General features: G+C 34.4%; 1 protein-coding gene across 1 annotated transcript in view; it reads left to right on the top strand.

The window, feature by feature from the left end:
* Positions 1-14,783, top strand: part of CDK17 (cyclin dependent kinase 17) — a 116,161-nt gene that overhangs the window by 71,142 nt on the left and 30,236 nt on the right. Inside the window, exons 3-5 of the mRNA XM_049626110.1 lie at positions 4,137-4,301; positions 8,455-8,588; positions 11,258-11,383. Of these exons, the coding sequence (XP_049482067.1) occupies positions 4,137-4,301; positions 8,455-8,588; positions 11,258-11,383 (425 nt within the window). The remainder of the gene's footprint in view (positions 1-4,136; positions 4,302-8,454; positions 8,589-11,257; positions 11,384-14,783) is intronic.

Raw genomic sequence — 14,783 nt, 5'->3', positions numbered from 1 at the left:
TTACAGTGTAAAGCAGTAGTTCACATATGTTGATATAAAATGAAAAGAGCTCGTTAAATTGAACAGATTAAAATGTAAAATCCTGATGAAATTTACAGAGCAAGGTTACATATTCCAAAGTGAAACAGCCCTAGGGATGTCATAATAATATCCAGGAAGGGGTTACCGGAATGGCTGCCAGTATATCATGATGCACACGTTCTATGACAAGCCTTTCTTTCCTGTGCCTAAAATTCTTCTGTTACAGATTTGTGGCAGTGGGTGAACGCATGAATACCTCTGCCCCCTGAATGCAAGTGTCCTTGTTGTGAGAGAGGGAAAAGTATAAAGGGAAAGGGCTCCGGACTTTAAGTTAAAAGTCATAGATTGGAATTTGGGATACACTAACACTTACTTACTAGTTAATATGACTCTGAGTAACTAATTGATCCTACTCAGGCTTTAGTTGATCAGGGTTATTATTTACTCAAGTTTATCTGGCTGATTGTAATATGAGAGAGAAGACATAGATGAATTCAGTAGAAAATACATTTTTAAATCATAATTTGAATATAACTTCTGTGTAGGAGGGGGACACATCTTGCATTTGGGTCAAAACTCAAAGACAATTTTATAATGTCTTACTTTTTTTCTTCTTGCCAAGAGCAAAATCCTTACTTCCCTCAGACCCTCTTTGAATTTTTGGTATTTTCATTAAGCCCTGAGTATTTGTTCTTATGATCAAATAGTCTTGCAAGCACACTGTACATCTTGATAGGTTCTGGGTCAGCTTCTTAATGGGTATTTGACTATAAGACAAACCTCTCCTTAAAAAAAAGAAGGCACCTGGGTGGCTCAGTTGGTTGAGCATCTGACTCTTGATTTCAGCTCAGGTCATGATCCCACAGTGCGTGAGACTGAGCTCTGTGTCGGGTTCTGCGCTGACAGCGTGGAGTCTGCTTGGGATCCTCTCTCTCTTTCTTTGCCCTTCTCCCACTTGTGCTTTCTCTCTCAAAGTCAATAAACTTAAAAAAAAAAAAAAAAAAAGAAGAATTTGGATCAAAGAAATGGACATCCTTCTTGGAGAGCTAATTAATATTTTAGATTATTTGCATATTTTCTGGAATATTTTAGTATTGTCCTAAAACATGCTTAATTTATAATGAGTGGTGAAATGGTGAAAAAATTTTTTCAAGTGGTTTATATTATTTACTTTATTAAAACTTTATTATAATAGTGACTTTAACAAGGAGTAAAGAAGAGGAAATAGGATCTCTTACTGAGTTTTCTCTTAAGTTACTTGAAATAATACTTGAAGATGTTATAATAGACATGGATTCCTCTGGGGATGCAGAGATTGTTAGGAGCGTAGGCTGTTTCTGAGTTACAGTCTGCTGTTGCTTACACGCTTATGTGTATTGGCACATGGATTTCACCAATAGCTTTGACAAAGATTCTACACCTTTTTGGTTATTTATCAGTGCCTGTGAGCTGGTTCCAATATATTCTTTATGGAATTTATCTTAGAATATAAAAAGCTCCTAAGATAGGTGGCACACACAGTCTGCATCTGAATATGGTTTAATGAATAAGAAATGGTAGACTGGTATTATTTAATTTTTAATAATTATAGATTCAAAGGAAGTTGCAAACATAGGACAGGGAGGTCTCTTGTGTCCTTCTCTCAGTTCCCTCCTTTGGTTACATCTTCCTTAACTATTGAACTTTATCAAACCTAGGAAATTAACACAGGAATAAAGTGTGAGTATAGTTTTGTGTCATTTTATCACATGTAGATTCATGTAACCACTGCTGTAATCAGGATAAAGAGGTATTCCAGTACCACAAGGAGATCCCTCTCATGCTACTTTACACAGTTATTCCACTTCCTTACCTCCCACCATCTCTGATCTCTCAGAGTGGTATCTTTAAAACGTGAGTGAGATCATATTACTACCTGCTTCAAAGCTACCATAACCGATTGCAATGTCAGAATAAAATTTGAACTTTTGCAGTTACATACAAACCTGCTTATCTCTCTGCCCTCACTAAATAACAATTATGTACTACAGCTACACTTGCCTTCTTTGTGTTCTTCTAACAGAGTGTTTCCCAAGTTTGATCTCTGGGTCAGCAACAAACAGCATCACCTGAGAATTTGTTAGAGATGAAAATTTTTGGATTCCACATCAGACCTACTGAGTCGGGAAGTCAGGGGCTAGGAGTTAGCAATCTTCTATTTTAACAAGTCTCTGAAGGTGATTCTGAAACATGCTAAAGTTTGAGGACCACTGTTCTAGCAAGTCAGATTCCTGCCACATGTTGACTTTTGCAGTGGCTTTACCCTTTGTCTGGAATATCTTTTAACTCACCATCACCTATCTTCCCAGGATTGGCTCATTTTTCCATTTATATCTGTGTCAAAAAGACTTCTATAGAGAGAACTTTACTCAGTGTCTAGTGTAAAATAGCCACTCCTTTATTTTCTGTTCTTTTTCTAATCTTTTGCATATTGCCTATCATCTAATATTTTTCTTATTCATTAGTTTCTTGTTTCCCTTTCATAAGATCTTATAATCTTAGAGAGTAGTACCTTGTTTATTTTGTTCACCTGTTGATGCCCGGGACCTGGAATGGTAGGCACACAATAAAAGTCCCCTGAATAATTGAATGTTTTATGATCTCTCTCTTTTTTTTTTAAGCTGTATTCCTCAAGACTGTAAAAGTTCTATTCCCCACAGCAACTTTTCTATAGGCAGATTATCAATGTATTTTATTATGATTCCAGATAAGAAACATGACAACCTTGGAAGAGAAAAGTTTTCTTATGTGTTCTAGCTTGTATCCTACCTACACTGTTTGACTATTTAATTTTTGCATTTGTATCAGATACCCCTCCCTATTCATTATGAAATCATTCATTATTATACTAGGTTTAAATTAAGATCCCCCAAATCCTTGATCAGTCAGCTACTGCCAAGGAATGTACAGGCCATGGGACACTTTGGACAGATGTTATCCATTACTAGTTAGGTACTTTTCCTTTTTCCAGTCTGGTATTCTACCCAAATTAGATAACTTGGGCTTTGTCTGAGTCCCGAGGATCCTTTGGCCCCATCCTCCCTCTCCCATCTTATATGCAACCATTATCAGTAGAAGTGCAGGCCATGTGGGCTTCTTGTTCTTGGTGTCTGATAAACCTTTACAGGTAGGAGAAATACTCACATTAGGAGATATTCTTACTCCTGATTATCAGCTACGAAAGAAGAGCTGGCTCCGTTTTAGAGGAGATACTCAGAGAAGCCCCCTTCCTTTTAAAATTCCTTGACTACTACCAGTAAAAACATAATTCTAATACAAAAGACTACTTACGTGTCACAGAAGACTTCATCGTGTCCTTAACCTGTTTTAGAGCTCTTCTTTAGAGGTGGAAAGGAATCTTGAGATTCCTTGTAAACATTACAAAACAGGATTTCTCCCATTTATAATTAAATAACTTTTTAAGTATTATATATTTTAAATGTTTCTGCTTATTTATAAGTGTGATTTCTTAAAAAAAAAAAAAAGCTCTTTATATTAAAAATCCCAAATTTCGGGTAAATTTCAGAGCCACTGATTTGATCTTTGCTTAAGTACTTCTGTTTTATTCATTAACTAACAAACCTTTTGAATGTCTAGCAAATAGGGATATAAATTCCCTCAGGCCAGGACCATGTATTTTACACACACACACACACACACACACGTACATATATATGTATATATACATATATATGTAGCATTTGTAACCATAAGACATATATGAAGTTAGTAAATGTAGGAGAAGTTTGGAAACAAGCTTGGGATATATTAAAATAAGCAAATGGTTAAAAAAAATCTATGGGCTATAATAGTAGTTCTGTGATTGCTAACCAATTTGGTTACATAAGAAATGGATACTGAAGTTATTCGACCAATTTCAAATAGTAAAGTATTTTCTATAAGTATTTTTCACAGAAATTATTTTAATTTTGGTACTTTGTTTAGATAGCCAAAGAATTCTTAAATGTTACTGATCTCATAAACCTTTTGTTTTCTGTTTTGCTTTCTCAATCCTTCTCATGTGATCCTGAATCTTGGGCTGGTAATGGAATGATTTTGGATACTGTGAACCACAGAGCCTATTGTGAAGAATGGCAGGCCTCCAACCTCTCACAGTATGCATTCCTTCCTCCACCAGTACACAGGATCCTTCAAGAAGCCCCCGTTGCGGAGACCACATAGTGTTATTGGAGGAAGCCTTGGATCCTTCATGGCAATGCCCAGAAATGGAAGCCGACTAGGTAATTTAACGGTCTTTTTTTTTTTTTTTTTTTCCCTAGAGGTCATGTACATAGCTAGATTATAGTTGTATGGAATCAGCTTTTATTATCTGATTTTTCTTGTAAGATAAAAATCAAGTTGAAAATAACAGAGGTAGCAGGAAGATGGAAGGCTCTAGAGAGGTGATAGCACTGACACTACAGAGCAGTAACATTTGAAAACCTGTCCACCAGAAAGAAAACAAAACCCTTAAGAGATGGATGCAAGATTTCAAGGTGAACAGAAGCTTGCTTAATTTAGGGTCATACCATAGTAACTCCAGATTGTCACCATGCAATAGCCCGGTGCGGTAATTAGTATCCATGATTATCCCCTGAGTTCTCATTCTTAGGTCACTGTGTCATTGTAAGTATTCAGGAAAACTACATATCTACAAGTTTCTTTTTATCTCTCTGGTATTTTTTTTTTTTTTTAACATTTATTTATTTGAGAGAGAGAGAGAGCAAGCGAGCATGAGCAGGGGAGGGCAGAGAGAGAGGGAGACTCAGAATCCAAAGCAGACTCCAGGCTCTGAGCCGTCAGCACAGAGCCTGATGTGGGGCTTAAACTCACAAACTGTGAGATCGTGACCTGAGCCAAAGTTGGAAGCTTAACCAACTGAGTCACCCAGGCATCCCATCTCTGGTCTCTTTTGATGGCATCTTACTATCATGCTTTGATTTTTTTAAGTAAAATAATTTTATAGTCTCATGGCATAATTATATTAACTGAAGTTTCTGAGGGTTTTATTTTGCTGCTTGCTTTATCTCCTTTGTCATGGTAGATTATTTCTTCATTTGTTTTGTTCATTTTGGGAGTATGAGCTTCTCTCTCGTGGGGTTTTATCTAGGGGAGAAATGTATGAAGGTTTTATCCTCATAGGTGTAACCCTACAGAATGGTGTACTGGAGTAGGCCCACACTGGTTCATGAGAGATGATTGTTAAGTTTTCAGGAATTTTGCAAGCTGGTTGTTAAATGTAGCCATTATTAAGATTTAAATTATATAAATCTGTAATTAAGTAAGCTAATTAAAAACAAAGTTAATGAATACTTAAAACTCATTATTTCCTAATTATTTTACTACACTTTACTATTACCTCTGCTTTGGGGGTTATTTCTGTTATATCTGTATAATCAAAATTTTATGTAATGGCATGTACATTTCTTCCCAATTACGTGCTCAGTGATGGTCATATTGTAACTTGAAGTTGGCCGTGGAGGGAGTATTTACCCCACAGAAATTGGAGAACACTTCAGATTAGGATTTGATTTATAGTTTCGCTGTCTAGTCCAGGGATTGGCAAACTTTTCTGTAAAGGGCCAGATTGTAAATTTTTTGGGTTTTATGGGCCACATGTTGTCTCTATTGCATATTCTTTTTCTTTTAAAATAACTCTTTAAAGATGCAGAAAATATTTTTAGTTTAGGAGCCATATAAAAACATGTCACATTTGCTGATCTTTGGTCTGAATTTAAGAAAATGGTATTGAAAATGTTAGTAATGCAGATTAAATTTAAAAGTGTATTGTATCTGTAGCTGTTACAGTTGTAAGTGGCACAAAATTGAGCCATTTATTCTTTTAGTACTTGAAAACCATTACCTAATTCAGCAAAGAAGTGCTCATACACGTGACAAATGAATGAAACTTTGACATAATCCTTAATTATTTCACTTTTGTCTTATTAACGGAAATGAAAATGAACATGATAATCATGTTGGAACTACATTTGTTCATTAATGACATGAGTAATTTCTTGGTTGAGTCAGATGGTACTCAAGTATTTATTCATAGTCTGAGATTAATATGCTCCTTTGTGGTCCTTGTACAGGAGAACAGATTTATTTAAGTCTGTCCTTTACTGAAGATGTACTACTTTGAGAGTCTTGTGCCTTTCTTTGGGAGGCTCTCACTTGCACCTTGGACAGCCAGGGCTTCATCTTTTATCCTAGTGTGGTGGCTAAACCCATGCACCTTCTTACCAAGATCAGCAACCTCTCCTCAAGAGAGTGACAGAGTCCATTACGAATAACAGCTTTTGGCTCTTACTTCTCTGTCTTCGCTTCCTCAATGTTGTGCCTATATTCTTGTAAACTCAGCTATACATTTTAAAATATTATTGCATTTTAATCAACATTTTCTTGAAGGAGGTAGATGTTCAGATTTTGCTGGAAGTTGAAGGCATGATTAAATCATCTTTAGCATTTTAAAAGTGTGACAAAAGAATACTTGGCCTCAGATGTGTCGGATACCATCAGATTAGGAATCAGTTCCCAGTGCACTGACTTTTATTGCCAAGTTAATTTTTTGTTTAAATCTTAGTATGAAATTTCTCCAGAAATCTTTGTATAATAGAAGTGTGTTCTTAAATTACATATCTATTAAAAATCATTATATTTGTAACTACTTACCAGTGTAAGAATTTTCTCAATAATGTGTTATCAGGACAAAAAACAAAAATACAGGAATTCTGAGACTGATTTGATAAGATCCTTGACTTAAACAGTTCTCATTTTCACAAGTAAATATTCATTAAAAATAAAAATTTATAGCTATAAAATACTATTTTTTTACATGTTGATATTTCATATAATCTTTCATTTGAAAGAAGAGGTGCAGTTATCTAGTCCATTCTTTGATTTTTAGTTAATAATCAATTTTAGATTATTTGTTGACTACTTTTTTATTTTTAATGTTTTTACGTATTTATTTTGAGAGAGAGAGAGAACATGAACAGGGAAGGGGCAGAAAGAGGAGAGAGAGAATCCCAAGCAGGCTCTGGCTGTAGCACAGAGCTTGACATGGGGCTCGATCTCACAAACCGTGGGATCATGACCTGAGCCAAAATCAAGAGTTGGAGCCTTAACCAACTGAGCCACCCAGGTGTTCCTGTTAAGCACTTTCTAAATATCAGACACTCTTTTAAGTTGGGGAATACTAAAGTGAATAAGCTAAATCGTGCCTCCAATGATCTCAGAAGTTGGTGTAAAATCCCATGAAACAAAAAAATGCTTTTCAGTGCAATGGGAGCAGTAGGTGTGGGTACAGTAGTCATCTGTGTCTGAGAGTAGAAGAGATTTCACTGAGTAATGACAAATGAGCATAGTTTTGAAGAATGAGCTCACCAAATTGGTAAATTGGGGAAAGCCGTCTCTTATAGATACAACAGTGCGGCAGGGAGTATGTTAAAACACTCTAGCATGAAACAACCTACTTGTGGGGCCAATGACTAATTCTGTAAAGAGAACCAGTGGTAAGAGATCTATTTGGGATCTAGTATATGTTTCTGGTAGGCAACTCTTGCTATATGAATTACAGGATGATTGACAAATGCAAATATAGAGCAAGTATATAAGTATACAAATTTGTTTTCAGTATACCCAGTTAGAATTAATCTTCCTCCTCTCTCATTTAACTTTTATCCTTAAAAAAAAAGACAAAAAACCAAAACCATAACCCACTTGTATGGTAATTTAAATATGTTTTTTACTTCAAACAGATTTTTGGTGGTCAAAAACTTATTTCTGCAGTTAAATAGATATTCAATGAATAATTTTTGAATTGTTCTTTTATTTTTTAACACTAGAGAGGGAAAGCTGCATTAGTGGCTTTGAAAACTTTTTTTTTTAAGAATATTCAAAGAAGTTATCATTTGTCTGTAGACCCAATGACACATTATCTAATGGAAAAGTACTAAACTAAATAAAAGGCAAAAGACTAGGTTTCTATTTTAGCTCTGCCTCTAAGCTGTGTAACCTTTGAAAATCATTTAACCTTTCAAAGTCTCAGTTTCCAGATCTGGAAAATCAGAGAACTAAGAAATCCTCAAGTGTTATTTCCAGCCTATAACTTTATTATTCAGCTCTTGATAATAACTTGAATGTTAATTTTTTCCATAGTTTTTCATAATCTCAGAGTGTGAAAGCATTTCTCACTACTGTTTCAAGACATCTGAATTATATTTTGATCTGTTAGCTATATACCTAGAACACCCAGAATGTAAGACTTCTTATGCTATGATTTTTATGTCTTGCCTGTCTGTATCTTAGTTGTAGTGATAATAAATTATGTGATATATAGTAGGGTATAATACATCTCTCCCACGATAAGTGATGTTTCATTTTCTGATACAGATATTGTTCATGAAAATCTAAAAATGGGATCAGATGGTGAGAGTGACCAAGCTTCTGGGACATCATCTGATGAAGTACAGTCACCTACGGGTGTTTGTCTTAGAAATCGTATACATAGACGGATCTCAATGGAGGTAACCATTTAAAAAAATTAAAATGTACCTGCATATGTGTGTTTGTGTATATAAATACACATATATATCAAACAGAGCAAATGCCCATTTGAAAATTTTCATGAAGGCAAATGACATTGTAAGAAAATTTAGTATGGTCTTGTGAATATTTCCTTTTTTCCAATTATCTACCATGCCAAGGCAAGTATACATTAATTATATTTAACATTCTGCAAAACATGTAAGGGTCTGTTGTAGTGGAAATGTGAATTTTCAAAAATACTGGAAATTCAGAATGATACTTTAGCAAAGTTTTCTTTTTAGAAAATAGGATTTTAATTATATTTTTGAGGTTCATCTGGATACTTAATACTTTATATTTTATTTCAGATTTCAAAATGTATACATAAAATAAGCATCAGCTTTTTTTGTTTTGTTTTTGTTTTTTTTTTTTGCTTTATATTGTAAATATGGTTATCATTTCCTTTATGGCTTATTATACCTACTTTTGTAGAACATGTAAGTTATTTCCCCATGTAAAAGAATTAATAGTTTATATATAACCTTGAGATTGGAAGTTGATTGTGAATGTTCTTATTTTGGTACATACTATAGATTAAAATAGTTTTGTCCAAAAAATTTGAACATGTTTTGAATTAAGAATATTGGGGTTTTTGGTGCTTTTGAGTTGACATTACAATGCGTAGGGTCTCTGTCCCATTGGTTGATTGCATTTTCATTGATAAAAGGTTGTTTCTAAAGCAGTTAACGTAAAACAGTATCAGTTTTCTAAATGATAAATTAATATTTTTAACTCTTGAGATCACCTTGATGTCTGTTCATATCACTGTATAAATTATATCACAATAATAATGAAAATATTTTCTTCATCATATATATGGTTTTATCATATGTTTAAAGTTTATTTACTATTAAGATCTATCGTCTGGACTTTCTAACTCTTTTATTGAGCTGTGTTTATTTCCCCCCCCCAAAGGTGACCCACTCTTGATGATATTCTTACTTTCATATATTTTAATAGCTGAAGAAAGACTTCTTTCTTAACATCCTCCACATCTTGCACATCATTATATATTATTATTCAGGATGTTTTTGGATGTTACTTTCTGTGTATTCTTCTATATAAATTTTAAATATATTTTTTTAATGTTTATTTTGAGAGCGAGAACGCATACATGTGCATGGGCAGGAGTGAGGGGCAGAAAGAGAGGGAGAGAGAATCCCAAATAGGCTCCAAACTGTCAGCCCAGAGCCTGATGCGGGGCTTGATCCCACGACTTTGAGATCATGCATGATCTGAGCCAAAATCAAGAGTCAGATGCTTAGTGACTAAGCCACCCAGGGCCCCCTTAAATATCGTGTTCTAATAATAATGTTATTGTGATTTGTTTGGGATTATGGAAAACTAACAAACCATTATCTTTTAATTATTTAGTATTACCATTTGGTAACATGGTATATATTTCAATACTTGATATCTCTCAGTAAATATTTACATAGTTCTTATACATCTCACTTTTGTTTTTTGGTTTGGTTACTATCATGAATAGTAGAGATTTTTTTTTACATGTTTGTTTATTATTGAGAGAGAGCAGGGGAGGAGCAGAGAGAGAGGGAGATAGCAGTGGGCTCTGTGCTGAGAGTGGAGAGCCGATGCAGGGCTCGGACTCAAGAGCTGTGAGATCATGACCTGAGCTGAAGTTGGACACTTAACTGGCTGAGCCACCCAAGCACCCCAGGGATTTATTTTTTATAGGATTTATGTTTTTTGGTATGATAATGTAGGAAAGATTCCCTTTTGATTTTTCAGTTCACATTTTGTAATTAAATGGAATAGATGGTGCCTGGGTGGCTCAGTCTGTTAAGTGTCTAACTTTGGCTCAGGTCATGATCTCACGGTTCATGGGTTAAAGCCCTGTGTCGGGCTCTGTGCTGACAGCTGGAGCCTGCTTCAGATTCTGTGTCTCCTCTCTCTCTGCTCCTCACCCACTCAAGCTCTGTCTCTCTCAGAAATAAAAAATAAACATCAAAAAATTAACAACAAAAAAGAAATAGAAGTGCCTTTTTTAAAACCCACCCTTTATCCCACCTAACTGTGGTGAGTTTTACATATATATATATATTGCTACTCTAATCTTTATTATTTCCTGCCTTCTACTAGGTTTGGACATTGTTTTTCTTTTTCTAGCTTCTTTAGGTATATAAAGTTAAGTTGTTTATTTGAGATTTTTCTTGCTTTTTATTTATTTCCATTGACATAGCATTAATAAAAGATTTCAGTTGTCTCGCTGTGCTTGTGCACAAAACTTTATCTACTTGGTTGTTACTTAAACCAGTCACATTTTGTGGTGGTCTTTTCCTCTTCCTACAAAGTATAAATCATGTCTAAGAAAATTCCATGTGAAATTTACCAACAAAAGGACTCAGAAATAACGGAGTTGCAGAGTACCATTTCTGTAGAACTCTGTTGTATACTTCTGCTTACAGTAAATATATTTGCATTCAGATATTATATATAATCAACATGAGTAACTTTGAAACTATAATAAAACTTGACAATTACTTATTAATAAACAGTACAGTAGAGCCTATGAATTCAAAAGTAAAATGCCCTTGTCTCTTCTATTTGTGATTACAAATACCTTTTTTCCCTTTTTTTCTTTTTAAAGGATTTAAATAAACGGTTATCATTGCCTGCAGATATCAGAATACCTGATGGGTATCTTGAAAAGTTGCAGATAAACAGTCCACCATTTGATCAACCAATGAGCCGAAGGTCTCGTAGAGCTTCTTTAGTAAGTTTTCAGTCTCCTATACCTATGCCATCCAGTCTCCTTGTTTGATTTTCTGGGTGTAAATACTTTACATTAATTTTTATATTGCTTTTTGAATAACTAAATTTTATTACATTGCCTTTTGGATTTTATCTTTTTCCAATTCTTTAAGGGTTTAAAGATGCATATTGGAATACAATTTAAGCTATATTCTGTTTTATTTTTAGAAGTTTTTTTGATATATGCTAGATGTACAGAATATGTATTATAGAAATATATATTAATATATACTAGATATACAGAAAAGTACATAAACCATAATTATATAGCTCAATGTATTTTGCAAAGTTAACATACCTATGTAACCAGTACCTAGATCAATAAAATTCCAAAAATCACAGAAACCCTATCCTGCCACTTCTCTGTTCACTTTCTACTCTTACTTCCTCAACTGTAGCCACATCCCTGCCTTCTAATGCCAAAGATTAGGTTTACCCATGTTTCCCCATATTATGCTCATAGTATGTTTTAATATCTCGAAAGACTTTTTTTAAATCCTCATTTATGTACACATTCTTACTTTTAAAATGCTTTTAGTTCTGGTTATTCATATTAAATTATGTTTTATACAAACGTATAAAAATGTATGCAAGTTTACGTATATTTTACAATCCACATGGAAGTATACAGTATGTATTTGTTTTTTGATTGGGCTCTTTTGCTCAATGTTCTCGTGTATTTATCTAGTTTGTTGTGTGCATAGTTCATTTGTTCTTTTTGTTGCACGGCATTCCATTGTATACTATACTTTATCTAGTCTCCTGTTGATAGACATTTAAACATTTGGGTTGTTTTTTAGTTTTAGGTTATTACCAAATAGTGGTTCTGTTATCACTCTTGTACCTGTATTTTGGTTAATACATGTAGTCATTTCTGTTGGGTACATACTTAGGAGTGGAATTTTTGGAACTGATTGTATGCATATGTTTAGCTATTTTTTTTTAAAGTTTATTTATTTTTGAGAGAGAACACAAGCAAGGGAGGGCAGAGAGGGGGTGGGGGGAGAGAGAGAATCCCAAGCAGGCTCTGCACTGACAGTGTGGAGCCTGACGCAGGGCTCGATCCCACAAACCTTATAAGGTCACAACCTAAGCTGAAATCAAGAGTTGGATGCTCAACTGACTGAGCCACCCAGGCACCCCTTCAGCTTTCCTAAATACTGTCAAAAGGCTTTCCAAAGTGTTTGTACCAATTTACACTCCCATCAGTATTTGATAGTTTTGTTTGTTCACTTTAGCCAAGTTTTGATACTCTTTTTAAAAAATGTTTACTTTTCTGGTCATTGTGTAGTGTTACCTTCTTGTGATTTTATTTTGCATTTCTCTGATGACTAAGCTGAACACCTTTTTAATGTTTACTGGCCATTTATATATGATATATGCCTTCCTTTGTGATTTGACTGCTGAAGTCTGTCATCTCCTTTCTTTTGGGTTTTCTGCCTTTTTGAAAATTGATTTATATAAATTCTTTATACATTCTTTATCAAGAACCTTTATGAATTATGTCATTGATTTATATAAATTCTTTATACATTCTTTATCAAGAACCTTTCTGAGTTATATGTCTTGCAAATATCTTCCAGCATGTAGCAGTTGACCCTTGCAATAGCCACTGCTCATTGACAGTTCAGCTTTCCCTGTTGCAGTGTCACCTTTGACACAGTTTAGGTGATTGTATATGTAAGGACCTCTTTTGAATAGTTACAGTCCTATAATAGAGGTATGTATAAAGTGCTGTGGGATAAAAAGAAGAGATAGTAAAATGACTTTGCATATTATAGGCTTAAAAGGAGATCATACTTGAGTGGCTTTAAAAGGATGGATAGGAATTTGTCAGGTTGACTTGGTAGAAGGATATTTTTGTTTTTTTTTTTGGGGGGGGGGGGTTGTTTGTTTATTTTGAAAAAAAGACAGTGAGGTGGGGGGAGGGTCAGAGAGAGAGAGAATCCCAAGCAGGCTCTGCACCATCAGTGCAGAGCCTGATGCAGGGCTCGATTTCATGTAGTGTGTGTGAGATCATGACCTGAGCTAAAATCAAGAGTCGGATGCTTAACAGCCTGGGCCACCCAAGCACCCCGGTAGAAGGGTGTTTTAAGCAGAGGAAACTTGATGTACTAAAACCCACAAATATGAATGTAGGTATGTTGGGAAGTTATAACTAATATGAAGGGTATGTGGAATAATATTAAAGAATAGGGCTTGAAAGGATAGGATAAATCCAGACTGTAAAAAGCTTTGGCTATCAGGCCAAATAAGGAGTCTGAACTTCATTCATCTCATGTGATGGACCTCAGTGGTAGTGATTTAAACAAGGACTGACATGATCACATTTTTGTTTCTTAAAGTGGCTTCAGGAAAAGTGTAAACGAAGTGGAAGGAGAGAAAGACTAGAGGCAGGATGATGAATTAGGAATTTATTCAAAATTAAGGATGATGTGGCAGTCCTGTGGAAATGGGAAATAGAACCCAGATCCTAGGGACCACGTAGAGAGATAAAATAGGAGCTCTGGTACTCAGTTGAACTTTGTGTTTGAAGAAGGGGCAATTGAAGATTCCTAGGTACTAGCAGTTCTCCTTTTTATATTTTATATCATGGAATTTTTTTTATATACCAAAAATTTCTCTTTTGGTTACATATTCTAAAGAATAAAATTACTTTAGACTGTATATAATATGAACGTATTGTTATTTGACATTCATTCATCGATGCTTAATAAAAGTATAGTGCCAACTTGATTTTGGTGTAGGTTTATTATCATAGTTTTGTATCACTGCCTAAGACGTTTTTATTTAAATATCTTTGCCATTTGGTTGCCTAGTTGAAAATGTTCTTTGGCTATCAATTTTTATCAAAGATTAGTACTTAGGATACATTTTGGAGTTATTGAATATTCACATTTAGACTAAAGATATGATTTAATCACAACATAATTCTTAAAGCTATTCTTTAAGAGCTATCTTTTTCAGTATACGTGAAATTAAAGAAAACAGTGCCCTCTAATGAATGTTAAGTGATGGAATTTTTATTATGGTTGAGTGTTCCTACTCATCTTCCTTGGTTTTTGATCTAAAATGGCTTATAGATTTCAGTAAATCATGCCAGCTCTATTTGGTTTCTACTAATGCAGCCTTTTCATTATTCATCTACTTTGCTAAAGCATGATTTCTTTTGAAGTATATTAGAAAATTATTCTTCAGTACCCTAGGTTTAGGTATGAAAGGGAAGGGTTAGGGAATGGATGGAAAGGAGATGGGAAAAGAAGCTATTCTTCACATGTGTTAGAGCTCATGTTTCCATGGATAATATACTCGTTAAAAAATATATTTTCAAGATAAAATATAAAATTTTAACCTTGTCTTTC

This window comes from Panthera uncia, chromosome B4 (genome assembly GCF_023721935.1).
Source record: "Panthera uncia isolate 11264 chromosome B4, Puncia_PCG_1.0, whole genome shotgun sequence".
NCBI lineage: Eukaryota > Metazoa > Chordata > Mammalia > Carnivora > Felidae > Panthera > Panthera uncia.
The sequence above is the reverse complement of the archived record's forward strand: the minus strand, read 5'-3'. Positions and strand labels throughout refer to the sequence as shown.